Genomic DNA, 27,741 nt, shown 5'->3' with positions numbered 1-27,741 from the left:
ATGATTTTAAGTTGAAGTTTTGTCTAAATAAATTTGCACAATTCTTGTTGTTTTTTTAATAGTATTTTTTTGAAAAACAAAGTACATAAAATATTTATATATTCTCAAACTCCCTGAAGGCTGTGTTGGCGTAAAAATTTACTGTTTGCAACCGCATTTCTCGCAAATTAAAAATAAACAAACAATGTTTTCTTTCCCATCTTGCAAATATGTCCCATCTACCGTTTTTTGTTTGATTTGAAGAGAGGGGGTTCTTTTTTCTTTAACAATTTGAATTCATTCTCATAATTATATCATTGTAGAGACAATTGTATATAAAATCCACATAATAAGAGGTTTAAAAGAATCTATTCCTTCTAGCTCAAGTTTTGACTTCTTTGCTTCTTTTTATTTTTAAATTTTAATAATAATAATAAAATTTCGAATAATTCTTTATTTAAAAAAATTTCTTTGAAAAAATATATATATTCTAGAAAAGTTCTTCATTTAAAGAAAATTCTCGAAAAATTCTATATTTAGAGACTATTCTCCAAAAATTCTTAATTTAAGGAAATTTTTTTTATTTAAAGAATATTCACCAAAAATTCTTTATTTAAACAAAAATTATCCTAAAATACTTAATTTAAAGAAAATTCTAGAAAAGTTCTTTTATTTAAGAAAATTCGCGAAAAATTCTTTATTTAAAGAAAATGTTTCAAAAATGCTTAGTTTAATAAAAAAATTCTCAAAAATTCTTAATTCAAAGAAAATTCGCTTAAAAATCTTTATTTAAGGAAAATTCTATTATAGTTCTTAAAGAAATTTCTCTAATAGTTCTTTATTTAATAAAATTTCTTTTAAAAAATTCTTAATTCAAAGAAAATTAAAAAAATAAAGAAATATTCTAGAAAAGTTCTTAATTTAAAAAAATTCTCGAAAAAATCTATATTTAAAGAATTTTCTCTAAAAATTTTCCGAAAAAATTCTTAATTTAAGGAAAATTTGCAAAAAAAAATGTTTATTTAAAAAATATTCACGAAAAATTCTTTACTTAAAAAAAATTCTCCTGAAAACCTTAATTCAAAGAAAATTCTAGAAAAGTTTTTTATTTTAAGAAAAGTCTCGAAAAATCCTTTATTTAATCTCCAAAAATTCCTAATTTAAGGAAAATTTTCCAAAAAATTATTTTTAAAGAATATTTACGAAAAAATCTTTATTTAAAAAAATTCTCTGAAAAGCTTAATTCAAAGAATATTCTAGAAAAGTTCTTTATTTTAAGAAAATTCGGGAAAAATTCTTTATTTAAAGAAAATGTTTGAAAAATTCTTAGTTTAATAAAAAAATCTCCACAAATTCTTAAATCAAAGAAAATTTGCTTAAAAATTTTTATTTAAAGAAAATTCTAGGAAATTTCTCGAATAATTCTTTATCTAATAAAATTTCCTTAAAAAAATTCTCAATTCAAAGAAAAAAATTAAATAAATATTCTAGAAAAGTTTTTCATTTGAAGAAAATTCTCGAAAAATTCTATATTTAAAGAATATTCTCCAAAAATTCGTAATTTAAGAAAAATTTGCCAAAAAAAAGTTTATTTAAAGAATATTCACGAAAAATTTTTAATTTAAAAAAAATTCTCCTGAAAACCATAAGTCAAAGAAAATTCTAGAATAAGTTTTTTATTTTAAGAAAATTCGTGAAAAATTCTTTATTTAAAGAAAAAGTTTCAAAAATTCTTAGTTTAATAAAAAATTCTCCAAAAATTTTGAATTCAATGAAAATTCGCTTAAAAAATCTTTATTAAAAAAATTCTGGAAAAGTTCTTAAAGAAATTTTTCGAATAATTCTTTATTTAATAAAATTTCTTTTAAAAAATTCTTATTTCAAGGAAAATTAGAAAAATATTCTAGAAAAGTTATTTATTTGAAGAAAATTCTCGAAAAATTCTATATTTAAAGAATATTCTCTAAAAATTCTTAATTTAAGGAAAATTTGCCAAAAAAAATATTATTTAAAGAATATTCACGAAAAAATCTTTATTTAAAAAATTCTCCTAAAATACTTAATTCAAAGAAATTTCTAGAATAAGTGCTTTATTTTAAGAAAATTCGCGAAAAATTCATTATTTAAAGAAAATGTTTCAAAAATTCTTAGTTTAATAAAAAATTCTCCAAAAATTTTTTAATTCAAAGAAAATTTGCTTAAAAAATTCTAGAAAAGCCCTTAAAGAAATTTCTCGAATAATTTTTTATTTAATAAAATTTCTTTTAAAAAATTCTTATTTCAAGGAAAATTAGAGAATTATTCTAGAAAAGTTCTTCATTTGATGAAAATTCTCGAAAAATTCTATATTTAGAGAATATTCTCCAAAAATTCTTAATTTAAAGAAAATTTGCCAACAAATTTTTATTTAATGAATATTCTCGAAAAATTCTATATTTTAGGAAAATTCACGAAAAATTCTTTATTTAAAGAAAATGTTTGAAAAATTCTTAGTTTAATAAAAAAAATTATAGGAAAGTTCTTAAAGAAATATTTCGAATAATTCTTTATTTAATAAAATTTCTTGAAAAAAATTCTCCAAAAATTCGTAATTCAAAGAAAATTTGTTAAAAAAATCTTTATTTAAAAAGAGATCATAAAAAGTTCTTTATTTAAAATTCTCGAAAAATTATTAATTCAAAGAAAATATTTAAAGACTACTTTAAAAAAGTTCTTTATATAAAGAAAAATTCTCGAAAAATTCTTTACTTAAACAAAATTCTTTAAAAAGTATTTATTTAATAAAAAAAATTCTCAAAAAACTATTAGTTCAGAGAAAATTTTGTAAAAAATTATTATTAAAAAAAACTCTTAATAATTAATAAGAGAAAATAAGAGAATATTCCTAAAAAATCTTTATATATTTAATGAAAATTTCTTGCAGAACTCTTTATTTAAATAAAATTTTCCAAAATTTCTTTATTATTTAAAGAAAATTCTTTACTTCTCTTCTCAAAATGAAATCAATATTTAAAATAACAATTAATTCCTTTATATTCTGTCTTGTATTATAACAACTGTCCCCAACTAGCGCCCTCTTTCTAACCATGCCCCTTCCCTCTTAACCAGCTTAATACTAACATTCGATATGATTTTATTTTCCTGTTCCTTTTCTTCTTTAAGAAAATGAAAAATCGCGGATATCCTTTTTCTTTAATTATGCTGCTAAATTAAAAATATTCAAAACCAAATGAGTTTCAGCCAAATGAAAAATCCCCCAAAAAAGAGACAAAACAAAAAAAGATAATGTCAACATCTTGCATAAACTAACAAATATTTATAGTAAAGCAAAAGAAGGAGAAAACCTCTGAAGAGTTGTGAGGGAGGGGAAATGGGAAGTTGGTATTTATTAAGGGCCAAAAAGCCGTAATGCCAGTGTTAAAATTTAAATAAATGCGTTATAAAATCAACTTCCGCTAGATGTGCACAACAATGAAAGATGAAATACGAGTATTTTTTATAAGAATAAGAAAAGAATAAGGAAATAAATAAACGTCTCGATTTTTGTCTTTCTTTCGCTATACAAACAGAGTTGTCAAAATTTATTATTATTTTTTTTTCTACTATTTGTTTTATTGTTGTTGGTTTTATTTGGAAAAAAATCCCTGACTGCATTTAACTGTCAGTGCATTTATTTCACAAATATAAAAAAAACGACCAAAGACACCATTTTGAATAACAAAATTTACACATAAACCAACAAACCTCCTTCCAACTTGCATGTAGGTTTTACCTTTTTTGGTCCCTTTTGTTGTAGGTGTGGATTATACATTAATCCCAGGTAGTTTTATAAGAAGTATATGTCTGCTTACACCTAAATCTGATGATATTTTTCCTAAACTGAGGGATACAGAGATCTTGGTATCATTACGAGGTCTCCAGAAAAACATTCTATAATCATGAGAATTAACGTGACTACATACTTAATATGAATAATCATTAGTTCTTCCCGAACTGCAGGGTTTTCAGACAGTTTTTTATACCTTATAAAATCGCGTGATTTTTTAAGAAAAAAGTTTTTTCTTTATTTCTATTTAAATACATTTGGGGCCGCATTATTAACACACGAATAAATAAATAAAATATTATTGCCAGATATGTTGTATTTTATTGTGTTTTCTTTTGAAAATTTTCTTAAGATTTACAGAGACTGTAATGAATTTCAATTAAAAACATTGACCACTAAATAGATTTTGTTTGTTTAGTTTGTTAAAAGAAAATTCTATGAATTTTATAATTAACACTAGCGTACCCTGGTTACCTTGCTATCCCAATCAGAATTAAGTACATATAATATTTAAATTAGGTACTTTTATAGAACATTTAAATTTTTTTAATGTTTCTGTATTCTTGTGGTTTTATGTAAATTTTTAAATATTTTTTTTTTAAAAAGTACCACATTAATAAATTTATTCTCATTTTGGTTTCACATTATAGAAAATTTCAAATGTTTCAGTTGAATTTTGATTCTTATTCACACAGGTCCTGAAGAACAAAAATGTACCAAAAAAGCTACCTCTAATAAATTCTCATTTAATAAAGACCGTGTTTCATAGTTTAACACTTTAGGAAATGCAAAAAGTACCATTTGAAGAATGAAAAAGTACCAAAGACTCCCTTTCTATGTAAAATTTTATGTTTCTAGGTTTAATATTTTAGAAAATTCAAACAAGTAAGAGTTCTATATTCGGCTACCAAAAAATTTCCTTTTATAAGTTACCACCTATTCCGGGCCATACTTAATTAAAGGACGAAAAAGTACTAAAATGTCCCTTTTGTGGGTTCTCAATTACTCCGGGTCCTACATGTTTAATTTCACGTTTCTAGGTTCAATATTATAGAAGATTCCAAAAGTACCTTTTGAAGAACGAAAAAGTACCAAAAATCCTATTTTATATGTACTGGCTTACTCCGGGCTCTACATGCTTAATTTCATGTTTCTAGGTTCAATATTATAGAAGATTCAAAAAGTACCTTTTGAAGAACGAAAAAGTACCAAAAAATTCCCTTTTATATGAGTGGCTTACTCCGGGCTCTACATGCTTAATTTCATGTTTCTATGATCAATGTTATAGAAAATTCAAAAAGTACCTTTTGAAGAACGAAAAAGTACCAAAAATCCCCTTTTATATGTACTGGCTTACTCAGGGCTCTACATGCTTAATTTCATGTTTCTAGGTTCAATATTATAGAAGATTCAAAAAGTACCTTCTGAAGAACGAAAAAGTACCAAAAAATCCCCTTTTATATGTACTGGCTTACTCCGGGCTCTACATGCTTAATTTCATGTTTCTAGGTTCAATATTATAGAAAATTCAAAAACTCCCATTTGAAGAACGAAAACGTACTAAAAAATCACCTTTATAGGTTATTACTTACACCGGGCCATACATGCTTAATATCATGTTTTTATGTTTATTATAGAAAAATAAAAAAGTACAATTTGAGGGACGAAAAAGTACCAAAAAGTTTTTTTTTCAGAATCTCATTCACTAAGAACTATAAAAAAGTACTATTTGATGAACGAAAAAGTATCAAAGAGTATCCTCCTAATAATATATATGTAGAAAATGCAAAAAGTACCTTTTGAATAACGAAAAAGTACCAAAATGTTCCACTTTATAGGTTCTCATTTACTCCGCCAACTACAATATTACGGAAAATTCAAAAATGTACCTTTTGAAGAACGAAAAAGTACTAAAAAGTCCTATTTTATAGGCTCTCATTTACTAGCGTAGAGCCCATGCTTAATTTTATGTTTCTAGGTTCAATATTACGGAAAATTTAAAAAGTACCTTTTGAAGAACTAAAAAGTACCAAAAAATTTTATAGGTTCTCATTTACTCTGGGACCTAAATGCTTAATTTCATGTTTCTAGGTTTAATATTACAGAAAATTCTAAAATTGATGAATGAAAAAGTAACAAAAAGTTACTTCTTATAGCTCCTTATTTAATGAAGTCCGTATGGTAGGTAGGTAGGTAGGTTGATAGGAGGATGTATACTACATCAAATCCGAAGAAATACACCTAGGCCACTATCGGGCCTGTTGTGCGCTCCAATTCAAGAAAAAAAAAAAAAAAAAAAAAAAAAAAAAAAAAAAAAAATTGTTCACTGAATGTATTATTTTTCCATGTTCAGAAACTCAGTTTCCTGGACGTAATTCCTAAGAATCTTCCAATCGGTGTTGGTTAAGAATGTTATTTCTGGAATAACATCACTTCCAAGATACTTGGATCTAACTTCGACGAATGCCTGACAATGGCAAAGAAAGTGCTCCAGAGTTTCACTGTCCTCTCCACATGCTCTACATTCGTCTGAATTCGCACGTCCAATTTTGTATAGATGTGCTCGTAATCCTGTGTGTCCACTGAGAATACGTACCATCATACTAACCTCAGACTTGCTCATTTTGAGAAGATTTCTCGTCTTGCTCTCATCAGGGTCACCCCATAGAATCTTTGTGGTTCTACCCACCGTTTCATTATTCCAAGAGGCCTTATGGGATTCTCTCATCCATATTTTTAATTCAGCTTTTGTTGCGTCGAATGGTTTTGCGTTTGTCAGGTTAACTACATCGAGCTCCCTTCCCTTTAAAGCTATTACATTCGCCCTTTCGTTGCCGGCTACTCCCGAGTGGCCTGGTACCCATATGATGTGAACCTTACCTCTGGGAGAGTATTCAGTTAAAGCTTTCTTACAATCCAATACGGTCTTAGATTTAATTCTATCACCTGATATCGCACAAATTGCCTTCTGGCTGTCGGTAAATATATTAAGCCCTGTGGGCGCCATATTTATTCTAATCCAATTTACACATTCCGTTATTGCTCGTACTTCTGCCTGGAAGCTTGTGTTATGATTAGGTAAACGGTGGTATATTTCTGTTTCTGGGTCTTCAATATAGAACCCCAGACCCACTTTGTCCCCTAATTTAGAGCCATCCGTGTAGCAACGGATTCCTACTGGTATTTGCTCTAATGTTCCGCTTGACCAAGACATTCTATCTGGGATTAGCGTTTCAAAGTTTCCGACATATTCAGTGTCTGGTATGCGATCAGGCACGTCCGATGAATGTGTATAACCTTCCAATGTGTCCAGTATACATTGATGACGTGTCCTATAACCGTTTTTGGCCAGTTCGCCTAAAGTAAAGAGCCGTTCGGCTGTAAGCGCCGCCTCATATCTTATATATGTTTCAATGGGTGGAATATCTAGCAACGTTTCCAGAGCCTTGGTTGAAGTAGTACACATGGCACCACTTATACCCAAGCAGCATGTACGCTGAACTCCCTGTAGTAGTTTGATATTACACTTTTTGTCCAAAGCAGTCCACCAGATTATTGAAGCATAAGCTAGAATTGGTCTAATTACACTTTTATAAAGCCAATTTGTCATAGTAGGACTAAGACCCCATTTCATGCCTATGGTTCTCCTACATATCGCCCAGCACCGATGTGCCTTGTTGATCCTATCCTCTATGTGGTGTCTCCATTTTAATTTCCGGTCAAGTATTACACCTAAGTACTTAACTTTGTCTGTCACCGGTATCTTCTTGCCCAAGAAGCAAGGTTCAGTATATGTAGAAATTTTTGTCTTTCTTGTGAAAAGACAGATTTCCGTCTTCGCCGGGTTAACATTGAGGCCTCTCGGTTGAGCCCAGCTCAAGGCCGTATTCAGAGCCTCCTCAGCTCTTCTACACAAGTAATTTGGATCCTTTCCCTTTAAAAGTATTACGACATCGTCTGCATAGCAGACAGGTCTAAGTCCTTTCTCGGTTAGGGTCCTTAGGAGGCTATTAATCGTGGTGACCCAGAGTAAAGGTGACAAAATGCCACCCTGTGGTATACCGCGAAATACCTTTTTCCTGATAGTTATATCGTACATCTCGCAGCTTATCCATCTGTTCCTTAGCATGTAGTTGATCCAGTTACGGAGCACCCGGTCAACATAAAACTGGTCTAGGGATTGGATAAGGGTATCAGTGTGCACGTTATTGAAAGCGCCTTCGATGTCAATGCATACTGCCAGTGTATACAGTTTGCTATCGAAAGATTCACTTATGTAGTGGACAACTTCATTTAAAGCGGTCTCCACCGATCGTCCCTTTACATAAGCATGCTGCTTATATTTAAGGTCATTGTATGGTATGCTGCTTTTAACCATGCTATCGACTATCCGTTCCAAGGTTTTAAGTAGGAAGGACGTAAGACTTATCGGTCGATAGGACTTAGGTGTCGCATAGCTAGGTTTCCCTGGTTTGGGTATAAATATTACCCTTGCATCCTGCCATTTAACTGGGGTATATGCCAATTTTAAGCATGCAGTGAATATCTGTGACAGATGTACGGAAACCAGTCCCGCCTCCATCTGCAAAAGTGCCGGGAAAATTCCATCCGGCCCTGCAGCTTTATAGGGAGCAAAGCTCTTGATTGCCCCTTTAACCATGTCAGTTGTAATAACTATTTCCGTGTTACCCTCCCCTTCCTCCAATATCGGTTCATCTATGTTATTCGATATACCGGGTGGGAAATGAGAATCCATTAGGAGTTTCATTGTCTCCTCCATATCCTCAAGCCTCCTGCCCGTGTCATCGATCATAGATTCCGGTTGGACATGAGTTTTGGATAGGAATTTTTTTATCTTCGATACCTCATTTACGCTATCTACCTGTTCACAGAAAAGTTTCCAGGAGTCTCGTTTGGCTCTTCGAACGATTTTCTTATATTCACCAAGTTTATTACGATACTCATCCCAGTATACTGCGGTCTTTTTACGCCGTGCCCGGTTAAATAGTTTGCGAAGAGTCTTCCCAAGGTTCCGGATCTCCACAGTTACCCAGGGTTTTTCCTGGGCAGATCTCCGCTCTCGCAGAGGGCAGCTGTCCTCGAACGATTCAACCAGGGCACTTGTGAACGTTTCCACTTTGGCATCTATATCCTCTTTATTTCGACATTGAAAAGTGTCCTGACCTAAACGGTTCTTTAGTAAGGCCCCGAACATTGTCCAATTAGTTTTAGACTTATTCCGAAACTTTATCGGCTTTGGTGGTGGCCTTAGTATTTTGAATCTTATGTACCGATGATCAGAAAAGGAGTGCTCGTCCGAAACTCTCCAATCCTGAATTTCGTTTATAAGCTCTTCTGAACATATAGTTATATCTAATACTTCTTCTCTGATTCTAATGACGAAGGTAGCTTTATTACCTAAGTTCAATGTTATCAAGTCTTTAGTATTAAAGAAATCCATGAGGGCTTGTCCCCTGCGATTGGTGTTTGTACTACCCCAAGCTACATGATGCGAGTTGGCATCACAACCTATTACAATTTTCTTATTTTTCCTTTGTGCCTCTTCAACCAGTTTCATCAGATCCGACGTTGGTGGTAGGGTCGGAGAATCGAAAGGCAGGTAAATAGATGCAAGGTATATGTTGCCTCGACCTTGCTTCAGCACCGTTGCATCCGATGTTGATAATCCTGTTGAGAGGAGAAAACATAAGTTCTTGTGACATAAGATACATGTTCTCGGGCGAGATCCTGTATCAGCGTAGAAAAGTTGGAAATTTACGTGATTTAATCCAGAAACCTTGTTGCGAATCGTCCAAGGTTCCTGGATTAAAGCTATATGTATTTTACCTGTGTTGATTTTAGCCATCAGAGCGTTGGTAGCTGACTCGCTCCGATGGAGGTTTATTTGGATAACCTCAATCATGGTCATCCATTAAACTGTCTTCCAGCGAGTTGGTGGTCACCTCCTCGCTCTTTGGATTTGACTCCTCCGGATAGCCTGAAGTGGCTATTAATGCAGTGAGTACTGTTGATGGCACTGCGGTGTCCTTATCAGGCATAGGAATAGCAGTATTTTTAATAGACACATTCCCAATTCTGGAGAGCATTGCTGTTCTGTCTTCTGGCGGGTGAGTGATTTCCTCCTCGCTTTTAGGATTTGACTCCTCAACATTGCTAGTACTTGCTAATGATGCTTTGGGTACTGTCTTAGGTGTTTTAGTGTCCTTGTCGGGGCCGGTTTTGACAGCCCTTTCAATCGGCGCCTTCCCAATTTTGGAAAGGGCAACTACACTTTCTTCTGGCGAGTTAATGGTAAATTCCTCGATTTTAGGATTTGACTCCTCAACGTTATCAGTAGTGGATACTGTGGTCTTAGGTTTTTTAGTGTCCTTTTCGAGGCTTGTTGTAACAGCCCTTCCAATCGGCACCTTCCCAATTTTGAATATGACAGATTTAGAGGCGAAGTAAGCCCTACCTTTATTCTTGGCAAGACTAGCCATGGATTTCTGGTCGATACCTATTACAAATAAAGTTCCCTCAGGTTCTTCTTTCCTGTAAAAGACATCCCATTTTTCCACGGCCAGCTCAGCATTTTGACCTCCAAGAATTTCCAGTATACGTTCATTAGCCAGTTTACTGCCCCATCCTTTTATGTAGACAGTGGACTTTAGGAGCACCGGAAGCTCGCTCTTCTTTGCCAGTCCCAGCCTAGCGCCGTCCCAGGGAGGAGGGATACTTTCCACCAAGTTCTTTAGGGTGCTAACACATTGGTGAGATGCCAACCTCATCAACATCACGCCCATGCTGAACTCGCAGCTCTCGCTCTCTATTGGTTGTTTGCCCTTTGAAGCTATTGCATGGTCCACTATCTTATTGTTGACCAGGTCTTCTATTTTACTCTGTTGGTCTATTGGAATTTTGCCTGTCGGATTACCGGCATCGTAAACTGCATAGCAGAGATCGTCCCGGTGCCTACTTCTGGCAACTTTGGCGTAAGATGGCGGCTCTTTACCTTTTCCTCCGTCTAGCTTCTCCTTCCTCGTTTTTCGGGGCTTCTTTGAGATGAAGTCCGTATAGTTTAAATAATATTGTTTCTATATTAATATTGTTAAAATTCAAAAATACGATTAGAACGTTGAAAAATGCGAATAAGTTCTTCCATTATTCCAACCCTTTTTATTACAAATAAATAGAAAATGTTTCTTAATGTACAAAAAAAAAGTACCAAAATAGAGTTTTCTTCCATTTACTTCCAAAAAGTACTCTGTTTTTAATGAGTAAAAGAAACGCTGTCTGATAATGTTCAGACTTAAGTCCAATATATTGACAAAAGTCTTAATATGTTTATTAATTAAAATGTTATAAATGGCCGAAAAAAGGTACCAAAATCATAAAACAAATGTTCTATTGGGTTTGCATGAAAATGAACGAGTCTTTGGTAAGCAGTGAAGTTTTGAAAAAATTCAAATTATTTGTTAAAAGGTTGGCAAATTGGCAAACAAAATATGATTTATATTAAAAACTTTCTGATACCATATATAAAGGAAAAAATTGTTCAATTTTAATAAATTGCAAAAAAGTTAAAAAAAATGAAAAAATATTTTACAAAACCACGTGTTAAAAAAAAAAATTAATTAAATTGAACTCTTATAGTTCAAGTGAAAAAAAGTAACCAACACCATCAACTCTAAACATCTCTTTGCAAAGAAGACATGTACAAATTATTGTTGTTATTCTTCTGTTACTCGATGAAGGATTTCATAACAATGTTTGTATAGAAAGAACGATAGATAGATGGATGGAAAAAATAACACTTTTGAATATAATATATTTATGAACATCGATGGTCATGTAAAGTTGACCATTATCCAAAAAATACTTAAAACAAAACACCAAGTCATAATGTACTGTCAAAAATTTAAGGAGAGAAAAAATGTAATTGAAACAAATAAAAAGCGAAAAAAAAACCAATCAATTGTCGTAACATGAAAACAATTTTGGGTTTGTTGTAGAATTTTTGTTCGATTTTTTTCAGAACTTAGTTCTAGCTACAACATAACATGTTACATGTGAAGGAAAAACCAATACCGTTTCCTTATGTTTGCTGTTTCTAAGGAAGAGAAATTTGAAACATCTTGTAGTGGTAGCAGAGACTCATTTAGCCAATAAACAAAAAAAAAAAGTACAAAGTAACAAATTTATGTAGACATTTTCATCCGGGTATACTAATGGTCGGAAATATATAACAGAGAATTGATAGGATACAGTGGAGCAATGGGGATTTGAAAACAGCAGACATTTAAATTCGGGTGATAAGTTCGTCATAGAAGTCATGTTTGCGTGTTGGAGTATACATTTTTTAAATATCTTCTAATTGTCTCTAGGTAATCTACAGTGTAATTAGTTTAAAATTGTTAGAAACCGTCTTGATGAATTTTAATTTTCTATAATATTGAAACTAGAAACTTAAAACGAAGCCATAGAGCCTCTGGAGTAAATGAAAACCTATAAAAGGGGACGTTTTGGTACCTCTTCATTCTTCCAAAAATACTTTTTGAATTTTCTGTAATATTGATCTTAGAAACATGAAATTAAGCATATAGAGCCCGGTGTGAATGAGAACTTATAAATGGGGACTTTTTGGTACTTTTACGTTCCCCCAAAGGTACTTTTGGAGTTTTCTATAACATCAAAACTAGAAACATGAAATTAAGAATGTAGAGCGCAGGATTAAGTGAGAACACATAAAAGGGAACTTTTTGGTATTTTTTCGTTCTTCCAAAAGTACTTTTTGAATTTTCTGTAATATTGAACCTAGAAACATGAAATTAAGCATGTAAAGCCCGAAATAAAAAGGAAAATAAATATGGACTCTATGGTATTTTCTCATGCCTCAAAAGTACTTTTTGTTTTGTCTACAATACTAAACCTAGAAATATGAAATTAAGGATGTAGAGGCCGTAAAGAGTAAATAAGAACCTTTAAAATGGTACTTTTTCGTTCTTCATAAGGTACTTTTTGAGTTTTCTAGGTTCAATAGAAACTTAAAATTAAGCGTGTAGAGTCCGCAGTTAATGTTAACCTATAAATAGGGACTTTTTGGTACTTCTTCGTTCCTGAAAAGGTACTTTTTGAATTTTCTATAATATTAAAGTTAGAAACATGAAATGAGGCATGTAGAGCCCGGTGTAAATGAGAACCTATAAAAGGGGACTTTTTGGTACTTTTTCGTTCTTAAAAAGGTACTTTTTGAATTTTCTATAATATTGAAACTTGAAACATAAAGTTAAACATTCCTGAATCCTGAGTGAATGAAAATCTGTAGCAAAGAATTTTTGGTACTTTTTCGTTTTTCAACTGGTACTTTTTGTTTTTTATGCAATATTGAACCTAGAACATGTACATATATACAGATGGAATGATAATCTATAAGAATTGTACTTTTAATTCTTCAACTGGTAATGTGCGGCCTCTGGTAGGTTAGTGGTTAGTATTCTAGTCTGGTAGACCGGAAGTGGTGGGTTCGATTCCCACCTGAGGCACTGGTTAAGGAGCGCACAACAGGCCCGATAGAGGCCTAGGTGTATTTCTTCGGTTTTAATGTATATATGTACATCCTCCTTTCAAACTAACTAACTAAATGGTACTTTTTGAATCTGTTTTAATATTAAAATACACAAAATTATACACGCAGCAGCTGATTGAATTGAAATTTCTAAAAAGGGAAGTTTTTCCCACCTTTTCGTCATTGAAATGGTAATTTTTTGATTTTCTGAATTATAGGATTCTGATGGAATAAAAATTTATAAGTGTAAACTTTTTGGTATTTTTCGTTCTTAAATTGCTACTTCTAGAAAAATAGAATTAAACATGCAGTGCTCTGATTAAATGAATATGTATAAAAGGGGATTTTCTGGTACTTTTTTGTTTTCCAAATGGTATTTTTTGATTTTCTGTTTCGTCAAGGGTTTTTAAGATTTGGCACAATCGAATATAAAACTTTTCTTTGTTTTATTGAAGTTCAGACTCTAATATTTCATGATTAGTTTAATTTGAAATATTTCCTCTTGATGACCACTGTCTTTTTCTCAATGAGTGAATAATGTCTTTTAGGATTGTTGGATTGTTTTTCAAAAATTTTCGAAAAGTATGGTTAATTGTTATGGTGTCTTAATAGAAAACCATGTAAAAAATAGAAAAAAAAAACGATATTAGCTTGTTATGATAGCAAGATGAAGTGAAAATGGCTTAAGGCTGCTGCTGGCTGACTAGACATAGACAATTGTAAAAAAAACCTGAAAAATAAACAATAAACCTTACTTTACTAACAAACCAACAAAACCAGCAACTTTTAAAAAGTCTAAATTTTTGAAAAAAAAACTGTAATAAAAAACATATTCCTTTCCAATAAAATAATAATCATGTTTAATAAACACCCTAAAATACATATATGCACAAAAAAAATAGCAGTATTAAACATAAATTTACACTTAATAGCAAATAACACATATGAGTGTACAACAGATGTTGCTGGGTGGTGTTTTCTTTGCAGTTAATAATAGCATTTGATTATTTGTTAAACAAAAAAAATCATTAGTTTAGTATAAAATATTTCAAATATCGACACGTTTTTGCTATTTTATCAATAAATATTTTGTGTTGTTTTGATTTTATAACCAGCAGCAGCTGTTGCCATTTACCATTGCTCAACACTTAACAAAGTAAAATATGTATATACAAGAAGTGGTAGGAAAAAAAAGGTCAAAAGCCAAGAAATTTCAGAGCTAATGTTTTGCTAATACTTCATCATATATAAAACTCCTTACTCTCTAGTGTTAAAACAACCATAAAACAAGCTGCTTTAAAAAAAATATAAAAAATTCTTGGTAAATGAATTCTTCTTTTTCTTTTTTTTCCAAACAAACAGAAAAAGTGCTGAGGTAAGCTGCTATTATAATAGGGAAAAAAATTAACAGAAAAAAACTGGAAAAAATCTCAGGACACATAAAAAATTTACTCATTCCTTTTTAAGAAGATACACAATATTTTGTATATAAGTATAAAACAGATGATATGTAGGAAATATTACACAAAGTATGTAAAACGTTTCTTTTACTCGTATTCATTTATTTAAAAGCAGAGGTAGCCAATTCCCAAAGATGACTAATAATCAGTACTTTTTAAAATCTTTTAAAATTCTTGAAGAGGCTCTTCTTACAAAGTACTAACAAGTAAGTGGTTGACATTCTGCTATGCCGAATCTTATATACCCTTCACCAATACCAGTTCGAAAACGAAAAAGTACAAGAAAGTTCCCTTTTTTAAAGTTCCCTTTTAAAAAGTACCAGTTGAAGAACGAAAAAGTACCAAAGAATCTTTTCCTACAGAATTTCATTCCCTCATGAGTCTCGGTACCAAAGTCACACAAACATATACCATATGAAATAGCATGTTGTTGTTTTTTCTTTTTGTTAAAGCATCTTTTAATGAAATTTTCGAGGTTGTTTGGACCTTTTGCTCATGTCTGAAAGAATTATTGATAATTTGGATCCCAAAATTATAAAATAGTTACGATTCCTACCCTCTTTAACCAGTGTCCCTAATGGGAATCGAAACGACAACCTCCGGTCTGGCAGACTACAACTCTAAGTACTTACCTACCGGAGTCACATGAACCTAGTTGGAAGTTTTGAAGTGTGTGCCACAAAACATACAAATATTTGTAAAAAGATGACTCAGTGTTCTCGACAACGGGTGATTACAATGCATCGACTAGCAGCATCATGCAAGACAGACTGTCATACATGAATATCATATTGGAGGCCTAGCATTTGGACATGACCTCTCTCTTGATTTGGAAGGGAGCTTATCTAAAGCCCACACCTTTCTAAAAGTCGACGACCATGTGGAATTACTCTCAGGGGAACATTAAAAGTTTTGTTCCCCAAGCAAAGTACCAAAAGGGATACTTATTAAGGATTAGATGTACTAAATTACTTTTCGGCTTTTCCGATCGTCAAAATGTTTATTTTTTTAGGGCATTTCTATAGATTGGTCCAGCGAACAATCTAATCTATTGAAAAGTCGGTAAACTATCCTTTAGATTAGTCTATGGAATATTTTATGAACTAGTCTATGGACTCTATTAAGTAGTCTATACCTGCAAAAATTGAGACTATTCAACACACGCGTGTAAAGACTACTCCTCAAAGGACTAGGACTGGTCCAAAACTAATCCAAACATATGGAAAAAACATACAACATTTAACCTTGTGATGTCCTAGGTGAGGACCATGTAATCCATCGCTTAAATTATGGGAGCACTTGATACGCAACATGGTCACATGTAAAGCTGTTTTCAAAAAAATAAACATGATCCATGCCTGCATTACATAGGACTGTACTCCAATATTGTTTACAGGGGAGTAGTTTTTGGAATACCTAAATACCAATAATTTTTGTAAATTAACTTTTGTCTAGTCTTTGGACTAAGTAGTCTACATACTACTCTATTGCCTCTATTGACTAGATTATAGACAGGTCTTTTGGCTAGTCTGCTAACTATTCCATGAACTAGTCCATTAACTAGTATTTTGGGGTATTGAAGTATTTCTCGATGTCAAAAAGTACTGAAATTTTCATCCCTGATATTAGTTCTACAGATTGTTTATGAAATCATTTATTAAATTATTAAGTTCGACATGATGTCTAAAAGGTCCTCTACTTTCGATTTAGAAGTTGAAGGTTTGTGGAACTTCATAAAAACCTAAGCATTTTTGTACAAAACATAGAAAACAGTAAATTTTTTGTTACAATTTTACTCAAAATTTACCTTTAAAGAAAAGGTTTGGGAATCTCTTTCATTTAATGTTATGGCGAGTGCGTGCACCACATTATGTGAAATGATTTTCTCAGACATTGCGGCAAATTCATAAAAATTACCCGTACAAAGTGTGAGACCATTTTATTGGGGGTACGAGTGACACATACTCGTCTGTATACTCATATTTGTCACACTCCCCTCTTAAACGTTATTTTTGGTGTTGATAGCAGTCTCATTATCATATTAAAATATAGAAAAAATAACGACAACATGATATAAAATTTAAGATAGGTCGGGGTTTTGTGTTTATGGTTAGAGCAGAATATAGCGACTGTTTTGAATATTTGAAAAATGTTTGTTAACGTGAACTTTTTTAATAAAATTATGGCTTATTAGGAATGTAGGAGTTGGTGTTGAAAGAGGAGTGAGGAGACATGGGCAATATTGTTGTCATTTTTTTTTTTTTTTTTTTTTTGGAAAATGATGGGCTTTAGACTGCAAAATATATTTTTTATGTTATATTGTCCTGTAAAATGTTTTAGTTTGGAGGACTGGTTTTAAATGTGAGATATAACAAAATATTTAACATTTTTTTAGGAAAATTGTAATTTATCTTGTCAAATGCCTTAGAAAGTCTTAGAATTGGATGAGATCCTTACGTAGTTTGAGAGGCCAGTTTAATGTTTCCTTAGAAAATATCTGAAACTCATAACAGAATAGTTTGAGGGTCCTAATTTTATTTGATATTTCCCATGCTTAAATTAAAAGAATGTGAAGTACTCAATATTAAAAAAAAAAAATACTATTTAAAAATTATTCTTAATCATTATTAATGCATTTATTTAGGGTATTTTTATTTTATTATATTTTAAAGATAATATTTTTCTTAAGAATAACAAAATTCAAATGATAATGAAAATTATATCAATTTCCGATAGTGGTATTGTGACAATTTGTGGGAGTTTAACAAATTTTTCACGGAAATAATGATTTATTATTAGTGAAAAGTTGTGATTCCCTAAAGAATGCGATCAGGCACTATAGTATGGGCAAGGCCTCGAAATGAATAGATATTTGTAATAATTTCTATTAGAGGAATTAAGTACTTGAAATTATATCAGATATCTCTTTTTCTAATTTTAATTAAAACAAAGGGGATTAACATAAATATTTATATATTTTCAAAATTAAATATAGAAACAACTCTACGCTATAATCAAACCAAACAAATAATAAACACCATGTCTGGGAAGTACCGTCGTGACACAACCATAAAACCATCACTTCAATCAAAGAAAATTTTAGCAAAAAAGTATAAAATGCCTACACTTAATCCATCAGAAAACAGTATTCCACAAGACTTTCCTACAGCACAACACAACGCAAAATAATAATATAACAAAATGACTACAAATATGGGTGGATCTTGCAACACAAATCCCAGAGATCAAAGCAATGATGTTGTCCTAAATGTTACCAGGACTATGGGAGATGAAAAAAATAATGCCGCAGTGGGTGCCTTTGTGGCGGCAAATGATCATCGTGGACCCAAAATGGGTACAGTAGGAGCTTTTGGCAATGTTAATAGGTAAGCAAAACTTTCATTAAACTAACTTCAGATTAATCTATAGTTAAGACTGTTCTATAGTTTAAACTGTATTCTACAGTTATATAGACTTTAGTTAAGACTATGGATATATAGTCTGATCTACAGTAAAAGGCTATAGATCCTCTGTTAAGTGTTCATTATTTTCAAAAACGTTTAACTAAATTTATGTTTATTTTCTTTTCTAGTAATGGCCATGGCCTCTCTGTGGGTGTTAATCATACTCCTAAGTTTAATATGACAACTGTGGAAGCTACTGCCAAGGCAAATCTTTGGACCTCGTCTAATCAGAATACATCTATTAATGCTCACGCTACTCATAGTCAGCATGTTAGTGGTCCTATGACTGGTTTTAAAAGTAACAATTATGGTTTTGGTATTAATCATAGATTTTAGAAAAGTATTTTAAATTATCAATATTTATAGTGGTTTATTATTTATTTATAATCTTATTTGCATTGTTCCTGGAAAAAATATTAATTAATAAATAAAATAAATTAAAAAAATATAAATTTGCATTTTAAATAAATTAATGTCTAATAAAAGAATACATTTTATAAGTAAATTTTGAAAAACTTACAAATTATCACAAATTGTTTTTATATTTCAATAAATTTTTTGTTTTTTTGTATTTCAATACAAAAAACAATACAATTGCAACTTTTAGTTATTGAGCATTTGGATTGCTTGAGAGGTTCCTTTAGAAATTTGTAATTCTAACTTGGGGAAAGATAATCTTTTAAGAAGACGTTTGAGAATGCACATGTTTTAACAATTACATGTTTCACATTATGTATTTTTTCCTCAGACTTTTTGACAAAAATCGTATAAAATACTCATACAAAGTATGTGTCCATACAGTTTAGTTCTGAGTACAACTTACTCGTTGGTTTTCTCATTTTTTTCACATACCTACACCCCATAAAAGTATTTTCCAAAAAGAGGAATCATTATAATTCTCATTTAATTTAGAATACTGTACGCCTAAAGAGGTATATCGTTCGCAAAGGTAGATTTTTAATTTCCAACACAAGAACAGTTTTTTGGCAAGGATTTCAACACACACAAAAAAACCGTTTTCATACCTGACTTCAGCTCATAACTTTGACAAATCTTATGTTTAATAAAAACAACAAAAACATGTGATATATATTTAGCAAAAGCCATAATTGCAACTTCGTTCCGTAGCGAACCTCAGTCTTACTCGGTCAAAACTTGTCAACTCAGCGACAGCTGTATCAACCTCGGAAAGAACTATCGGCTACAGTCCAACTGTTACAACAATAGCATAATAGCACAATAGTACTTTTGACGTATGTTCATGTGTACATTATTTGTTGATTTTAAATAGCAAACTTCTCGAAAGAGAAGTAACAAACATTACTCTTTTATTTGATAGATAGATAGATAGATAGATAGATAGATAGATAGATAGATAGATAGATAGATAGATAGATAGATAGATAGATAGATAGATAGATAGATAGACAGATAGATAGATAGATAGATAGATAGATAGATAGATAGATAGATAGATAGATAGATAGATAGATAGATAGATAGATAGATAGATAGATAGATAGATAGATAGATAGACAGATAGATAGATAGATAGATAGATAGATAGATAGATAGATAGATAGATAGATAGATAGATAGATAGATAGATAGATAGATAGATAGATAGATAGATAGATAGATAGATAGATAGATAGATAGATAGATAGATAGATAGATAGATAGATAGATAGATAGATAGATAGATAGATAGATAGATAGATAGATAGATAGATAGATAGATAGATAGATAGATAGATAGATAGATAGATAGATAGATAGATAGATAGATAGATAGATAGATAGATAGATAGATAGATGATAGATAGATAGATAGATAGATAGATAGATAGATAGATAGCTACTACAATCATCATTGAGTCTAAAATTAAATATTGGTTCCAAAATTCCTTTTTTGGTGATGTGAACAATGTGCCTTAAAAATAGTTTAAATTTCCTGATTTCTCACAAAAATAGTTTTTATATTAAGAATAATGTTATTCCTGTAAAAAAATCACTAGAACTTTTGTACATTTTTTATGGTTCTTTTATTTCGTATCTTAAATAATAAAAGGGGAATAACATGATAAATTTAGTAAATATTAACCAACTTGCAATATAACAATCGAAATGATTAACACACTGCAGGGGAAGTACTCTGACCAAAAAAAAAGAAATGCAGAAATTCAGTTAACACAAAAGTATAAAATGACTTGAAATAAGCCAATAGAAATCAGTATTCTCAAGACCTTCAAAGAAAACAGTTGAATCAAAAAAAGAATAAAACAAAATGACTACAAATATTGGTGGATCTTGCAACACAAATCCCAGAGATCAAAGCAATGATGTTCTTCTTAATCTCACCAGAACTATTGGAGATGAAAAACAAAATGCCACTGTAGGAGCATTTGTGGCTGCCAATGATCATCGTGGTCCTCAAATGGGTACTGTGGGAGCTTTTGCCAATGTTAATGCGTAAGTCTGAGTTGTATTATTTTAATAAATTAATATTTTATGATTTTTATTTTTATATTTCCAGTAATGGCCATGCCGCCTCTTTGGGTATTAATCATACTCCTAAGTATAATATGACAACTATGGAAGCTTCTGCTACAGCAAATCTTTGGACTTCGGCTAATCAGAATACATCTTTAAATGCTACTGCTTCTCATAGTCAACATGTTAGTGGTCCTATGACTGGTTTTAAAAGCAACAATTATATGTTAAATCTCAATCATAGATTTTAAAAAATTTATTTTATTATTTTTATTTGTTAATCTTTTATCTTTATAATAAGTAGAGATTTATGTATAAAAAGCGTTAATGGTTCCTTTAAAATAATTTTTAAATTAATAAAACATATTAAATTTTATATAAAATATATAATTTGTTTGCTATTTAAATGAATGTAGGATTTCAAAGACAACAACATACCTAAAGAATTGTGAAAAATTACTTCCAATTTTCACATATCAAAAAGAAAGCAAGTAGATAATTGAATCCCGGAGATATCTAGGGCCTTAAAGAATTGATTTCAACAAAACATACATATAGACAGACAGAGAGTCATTGCTAAATTGACATCGCTTGTCTATAAGTTTTCAGAATATAATCCCAAAAATTATAATATAGAAATTACAAATGGAATGACAACATTCTATAAACCTTTCGATGTTGAAGGTAAATAGAAATCTAAATCATTAGATTATATTAGAAAGGTCACTAAGCACCTGTTTTGGCTCAATTCACACATGAAAATAACGGGTTTGATTGGTGAGAGGTTGAATATTTCCTTCGGGGTTAGTGAAACAGCACACAAGATTTTCGACGTGATCCTAGCACTGGACAGTTACACAATATGTGTTCAGAGGTTTCTTCCTGACAGCCACAAAATCTGCATAACTTTGATATGGCGTTACCTAGGATGTATTGGTGATATCTGAGAACGCAGTGTCTTATGAGTAATCCTGTTAGTATTCTAAGATTATTTTTGTTAAGCGACAACAACTTTTGAGATTTCCCCTTAGATAGCGTTGTTGTTGTTGTAACAGTTAATAGTATACAATAATCTAGTTGGGGAGTTCTATATCAATGTCAAGGCCTAAAAATTGTTATTGTTACTTCAACTGGATGCGTCCATAAATCCATTGGACAGAGTTAAGTAAGGTTGGCTGAGCTGTTGAATATGTGTTGGGTGTGATAAGGACCCTGACCACATGCAGGACATTCGTTGGGGACGACACGGTCTATAAGTGACCAGTAGGCATTGAGCCTGTTGCTCCATCCTGATCTTAGTTGTGCCAGAACTACTCTTGTTTTCCGCGGCTGGTATGGGTATGGGTTTCTATGAATGTCGTTCAGTCCGTTATAGTCCTTTGAGCGGCATTTTGGCAGTTTTGAATGTTTCTCCACTGGGTATCACTAACAAGGATTCTTTATCCATACCCCAAGTGCTGCCGGCTAGCGCTTTGAGGACCTTGTTTTTACAACGCAATCTGTGCGCGATTGCAGTGGCGTGAGCTGAGGAAGTAAATAGGATATCAAATGTGCCCTCCAAGATTTTTGGATGGTGCACGGTCGAAGGCTTTCGACAAGTCAAGAGCCTCTAGGACCGTCCTTTCATAGGACTTCTGCTGACTTAAGCCTTGTGAGATCCGAGTGTCAATGGCGGTTAATGCTGTGGTGGTGCTGTGCATTTTGCGGAAACCATGCTGGTGATGAGCTGCTATTGGGTGGCTGGACCGCTGGTCAGGTACTCATATAGCGTAATTAAGCGCTTTGTCTGTCTAAATTGTAGTTTCCCAGTGGCGTGCAAATTCCGATTCGACACTTCAAATCATACTTTTAACACAAAAAATCAATATTTAAAATAGTATTTAGACTTTTCCGGTAACAATATGTTAGCGGTAAGTGTAATAATAGCTAAATAGGACACAGTAGAGCGAACTTTGGAAAAATAATATGTTTTTAAGAAAATTTGAATATATTCATTAGAATTCATTGACGAAGCAATCCGCCGAAAAAATATTAAGAATTTTCATCTATTATTAGTTTTCAGTTTATTTTAAAAATTTTATTTTACATACATATCTATTAAAATTTAATTTAATTTTTAAGTGGTACTTTGTTTTGTAATCGATTGACCAATCGATTTGAACAACCAATAGACTTTATATTATATATTTATATATTACATAAAACAAAATATTTCTTTAACATCGTATTAGTACTATTTTGAAACTGATTTTCTTTGAATTGTTATTAAAATTTTCTTTAAAATTAATCTAAAAATAAAAGTGAAACATTTCCTCTTTGTCAAAAAATATACAACCAAACAAACATATCTATAGATACCCATAGATCTGCACATACATGGAGACATACAAATGTATCTATATGAATGTTTAAAGATGTTTTTAAAATATATGCTGTATATCGTTTTATTTCATAATTTAAGAAAATGAAAAGGGGAAACACCAACAAAATCGGTGATTTCTTTATTGTTATTTTATTTTAAAATTAAATATCTACTATTTATATGAAACTGTAAAGTACCACAAGAAAATATAACAAGACAAATGATTTAAGAAAAGGCTATAAAAAGTCAATGTATTTCCTAAAACTATAACAGTTTCCTAACAAGCTTTAAACTTAACACATTTAAAAGATAAACAATTTGTATAATCAAACAATAAAACAATGGCTGATATTGCAGGAACCGTAAAAGCTAATCCTAATGGTGGTCAAGACATTAATGTTCAAGCGATGAAAAGTTTTGGTGATGAAAAGGTCAATGCTGCTGTAGGAGTATTTGCTGCCGGCAATGATAGCAAGGGACCAGTAACTACAGGAGCTTTTGGAGCCTTAAATGCGTAAGTTGAAAAATAAATATCATCTACCTATAAGGTTTAAGTATTAACTTTCTCTTTTCCTTATTTCTTTAGCAATGGCCATGGTGTCTCCATACAACATTCCAATACCCCCGGTGTTGGTAATAATTTATCGGAAAACTTGCGTTTGAATGTTTTAAAAACTGATCAGCATGCCTTAGATGTCAATGCCTTTCATGGTAGAACTCAACTGCAAAATGGTTTAAAATTTGATAATGTTGGAGCCAACACCAGCTGGAATAGTGCCCAGGGTCATAGTGCCTCCGTGGGTGTTAATCATATACCCAAATTTAATATGACCACAGTAAATGCTGCCGCTAATGCTAATCTATGGACTTCTTCTAATCAAGCTTCTTCATTGAATTTAAATGCTAATGCTTCAAGACATGTTGCCGGACCATTTAGGGGTAAAAATGATTTTGGTGCCGGTTTGGGTTTTACTCATAGATTTTAAAGTGTATGTTTAAATTTGGTGATATTATTTATTACTTTTTTAAATTTTGTTGTTATAAAGAATAAATAGAAAGTAGTTTTTAAATAATAAACTTTTTTAATTTCATGATGTTGTTGTTGCATATTTTTGGGGGGTAATGTACGCTCTTATCAAAATAAAAGACCTATAGGTCAACTATGCTTAATCAGGTTAATTAGATAGTTAAAGTTAAAAACTGAAACTGGTTTTTAAATTGTTATACAAATACAAAATTTAGTCATAAAGTTAAAATATGACTCATTGAGAGTTATTTAATTTATGTTTTAAACTAACCGATAAAAACAATTTTATAAAAATATATAATAAAACGGAGTTATTAAAGTCAAAAGAAGGAATAAATAAAATTTGTTAAGGCTTCGAAGTTCTTAACAGTATTATGAAACAATTTTCAAAAATTTCATAAATTCCCCATAAACCAAAGAACGATTTGATAGTGAAAACTAATTAGTTTTAGTTTTTGAAGAATAATCAGAAAATTTTAATTAAAACAACAAAAAGTGTCTCTAAATTATTTGCTGATTCATTATTTTTAGAATTAATAAACAATTTAGTGCATTTTTTTCAAAGAATTGTGAAATTGTTATTGTAAATGGTCCAAATTTGTTGAAAGTTGTTTTTTAACGAAGAACTCTTTCGGTTAATAGACATTGTTGATAATATTTGGCCATGTATGAATCGGGTAGGGCACAGTTCTAATATGAAAGTATGTTAAAATTAAGACTAAAGACTTTACTTGACTTTACCATTTGCTTGAAATGATTCTAACTTAAGTCATAACATAATTTTTAAGGCTACAATCAAGGTCATTCCTATATATATATACATATAGATTTCGGCGCTTTTTTAGTTATAGAACTTTAAAGTTTAAATTTTTACGCGTAAGAAGATAACACCAAAAGATTTGATAGGCAAAACTAAATTTTCAAAGAAGGCGGTATTAAATTCGACCCAGAGAAACAAGTTCTTGCTACCGGCTGAATGCCGGCACCCCATAAAACACAATAAAAATATTTTTTCTAACAAAAATCTGAGCTGGAGATCTTTATTTGTTCCATTTCTTAAAAATCTTTTATCTCACGACATTTCCTAAGGCATTTTTAATGAAAACATAACATAAGTTATCCAGTAGAACTATTTTTCCTCGAATGTCATTCTTATTTAAATATTAAAGTTGACCGGAAAATTTTCATACAGAAATCATTTTACCGGCAGAACACTTTTCCTATAAACTGTTAGTAGGAAGTTGAGATAATACAGCTTTAATATTTGTTTACATTTAATAAGTTTTGGCGGCAAAATTTCCATTAAATAAATAAAAATTTCTACTTACTCTTTTTTATCATTTGTTGCGGCATCTTGAGCTAAAACCTTGGAGCTAACGCCAATTGTTTTGTTAAAATCTGAATAGTTGCTACAGGCAGTTGTTGATTTGGAGGCAATATTGCCGCCGCCACTAATATTGTTGTTGTTGTTGCTGTTATTGTTTTGATTGCCATTATTGATAGAAGGCACTTTTTTATCGTTGTTTCTACTGGTAGAGATTGGTTGTAATTTTGGCGTATCCATAAACATGTTTGTTAAGATTTTATTAATTAACACCGATAACAATTTAATTTAATTATATTATTATTAAAAATATACACGCACTTTTTTAATTGCCAATTTTAGAACTTTTTAGTAGCACTTGGCTTTTTTTCTTCTTAGAAGCCAAACTTCAACAAACAATTTATTTTTTTCATTTTTTCTCTTTTGCACTTTTATTAATTCACTTACTTTTTACATTATTTACAGTTAATGGTGGGTTAATTCAGTAATTTATTTATTATTTACATTAAATTCCTTAATTTTTGCAAAAATTATTATAAAAGAACTTATAAACAAAATGAACTTTAAATTCTACAAAAAATTTACGCACAATTCACGTGCAATCAGCTGTTTCTCTTCGATTTCGTTTTGTTATCCATTTGACATTTCATGTAATCTGACATTTGGTCTATCGGTGGTTGTGCAAAGCAAAGAAGACGAAGAAAATATAAAAATATAAAATAATTGTTGTTTTTTGAGCTAAGAGAATATGAAAACGAAGAAAATAAACAAAAACAATTTTAAGAGAATATGGTATGAGAAAAAAAGAGAGAATAATAATTTTTCTTATTGGAATATTTTTGTATAGTAATTCTTATAGAAAATTTGTCTCAAATTTTCCAACGGGGATGTAGCTCAGATGGTAGAGCGCTCGCTTAGCATGTGAGAGGTACGGGGATCGATGCCCCGCATCTCCAAATATAATTTTTACAAATTCTTGTGTTTTTTTAATTTTTTGGTATAATTCTCATAAACATTTAAAATAAATTTATATGAAAATTGAAAATTTTCCTAAAAGATTTAGGAGCGACTCAAAATATCTCCATATTTCCCAGATATGTATTATTAGATTGCACAAACCCGTTTTTGAGAAGTAATAACATCTGTATTTGTAAAGTTTGTTATGTTATCCAACAGTCCAATTCGCGGGCTAAGATATTTCTTCGAAATACCCAAAGTTTAAAATCCAAAGAAATATATGCTGATATTTCTTTAAGTAACTACAACATTTCTTTAAGAAAAATTAAATATTAATGTTAAAAAAAGACAGGGCTCAACCGGGATTTGAACCCGGGACCTCTCGCACCCAAAGCGAGAATCATACCCCTAGACCATTGAGCCTCTTGCAGGAAATTTGTTTATAATATTATTTCAATATAAGACTAAACCCAAAATACATAGTATATTGTTTATCAAGATCATATCCATGTTAGTCCAATGAAAAACAAGCATTGACCACTTAAATATAAAAAGAAACTAAATAATGAAAAATTGGTTCATTTCCAAAAAAAAAAAAAAAAAAATAATCAATACAAAAGAAAACTAAACACTGTGAAATATTATTCTGCCCAACATTTTTTATAACGGGGATGTAGCTCAGATGGTAGAGCGCTCGCTTAGCATGTGAGAGGTACGGGGATCGATGCCCCGCATCTCCAACCGGTATTTTTGTTTATCTTTTCTTTATAAATTCATTTTTATACAAATTTAAAACCTCAGCAATTCAATTATGGCTAATAATTGCCGCGTTTTTCTAAGACAATAGTTAAGAATGTGTAAACACATGTTATCCCTTTGGATTGGGCCAGACTAAAGTCAAACAAGACATGTAATTTTTAGACAACAAAACAATAACTGTGCATATAACATGATTTTGTTATAAAATTAAAACAACGCCATTGTTTAAAGGTTGTTTATGTACTTTAACCCTTTAATGTAGCAATGGGCCTTTTTGAAAAGGAGAAAATTCTAAACGATAATAACTTTGTTATATTGACAGCCTGGATATCTCTTAGTAAAGTTTTTTAGTTAAAACAAAAAGTACAACTTTTCGCATTTGCTTAATTGGTGAAAAGTCGACTTTTTGTAGTTTTTATATCGACTTTTTCGATTAGACCCTATATTTTGGTCGACTTTGGAACGTTGTTTTATTAATAAAAAGTCTTACAATTTTGTAAAAGTCCTAAGAAGAAAAGTACAATT

At 31.0% G+C, this 27,741-nt stretch overlaps 4 protein-coding genes and 1 non-coding gene across 5 annotated transcripts in view; 3 read left to right on the top strand and 2 right to left on the bottom strand.

The window, feature by feature from the left end:
• The window catches only part of LOC119600315 (probable serine/threonine-protein kinase DDB_G0282963), a 71,056-nt gene extending 44,932 nt beyond the window's left edge, over positions 1-26,124 (bottom strand). The window contains exon 1 of the mRNA XM_037950476.1: positions 25,505-26,124. Coding sequence (XP_037806404.1) covers positions 25,505-25,746 — 242 coding nt within the window. The 5' untranslated portion in view covers positions 25,747-26,124. The remainder of the gene's footprint in view (positions 1-25,504) is intronic.
• LOC119600318 (attacin-A-like) lies at positions 17,952-18,703 on the top strand. Its single transcript, XM_037950479.1, has 2 exons — positions 17,952-18,216; positions 18,423-18,703. Exons 1-2 carry the CDS (start codon positions 18,032-18,034, stop codon positions 18,628-18,630), a joined length of 393 nt encoding a protein of 130 aa, XP_037806407.1. The 5' UTR covers positions 17,952-18,031; the 3' UTR covers positions 18,631-18,703.
• On the top strand, positions 20,528-21,139 carry LOC119600319 (attacin-A-like). Its single transcript, XM_037950480.1, has 2 exons — positions 20,528-20,766; positions 20,831-21,139. The coding sequence occupies exons 1-2, from the start codon at positions 20,582-20,584 to the stop codon at positions 21,036-21,038; spliced, it is 393 nt and encodes a 130-aa protein (XP_037806408.1). The 5' UTR covers positions 20,528-20,581; the 3' UTR covers positions 21,039-21,139.
• LOC119600317 (attacin-A-like) lies at positions 23,422-24,179 on the top strand. The gene is made up of 2 exons (XM_037950478.1): positions 23,422-23,663; positions 23,736-24,179. The coding sequence occupies exons 1-2, from the start codon at positions 23,491-23,493 to the stop codon at positions 24,133-24,135; spliced, it is 573 nt and encodes a 190-aa protein (XP_037806406.1). The 5' UTR covers positions 23,422-23,490; the 3' UTR covers positions 24,136-24,179.
• Positions 26,125-26,808: 684 nt separating the features above from the next.
• On the bottom strand, positions 26,809-26,880 carry Trnap-ugg. The gene has a single exon. It is a non-coding gene; the product is annotated as a tRNA-Pro (tRNA).
• Positions 26,881-27,741: the final 861 nt, after the last annotated feature.

This window comes from Lucilia sericata, unplaced genomic scaffold (genome assembly GCF_015586225.1).
Source record: "Lucilia sericata isolate MDLA Ls3-8-SP2 unplaced genomic scaffold, ASM1558622v1 Contig000110F_arrow, whole genome shotgun sequence".
NCBI classification, from domain to species: domain Eukaryota; kingdom Metazoa; phylum Arthropoda; class Insecta; order Diptera; family Calliphoridae; genus Lucilia; species Lucilia sericata.
The sequence above is the reverse complement of the archived record's forward strand: the minus strand, read 5'-3'. Positions and strand labels throughout refer to the sequence as shown.

What these genes read in the sequence shown, in the direction of transcription:
- LOC119600319 (XM_037950480.1), top strand. Translation starts at nt 20,582, where the DNA reads ATGACTACAAATATTGGTGGATCTTGCAACACAAATCCCAGAGATCAA. An exon ending in GCTTTTGCCAATGTTAATGC is followed by an intron (nt 20,767 to 20,830) that starts GTAAGTCTGAGT and finishes TTATATTTCCAG; the next exon opens with TAATGGCCATGCCGCCTCTT.
- LOC119600318 (XM_037950479.1), top strand. Translation starts at nt 18,032, where the DNA reads ATGACTACAAATATGGGTGGATCTTGCAACACAAATCCCAGAGATCAA. An exon ending in GCTTTTGGCAATGTTAATAG is followed by an intron (nt 18,217 to 18,422) that starts GTAAGCAAAACT and finishes TTTCTTTTCTAG; the next exon opens with TAATGGCCATGGCCTCTCTG.
- LOC119600317 (XM_037950478.1), top strand. Translation starts at nt 23,491, where the DNA reads ATGGCTGATATTGCAGGAACCGTAAAAGCTAATCCTAATGGTGGTCAA. An exon ending in GCTTTTGGAGCCTTAAATGC is followed by an intron (nt 23,664 to 23,735) that starts GTAAGTTGAAAA and finishes TTATTTCTTTAG; the next exon opens with CAATGGCCATGGTGTCTCCA.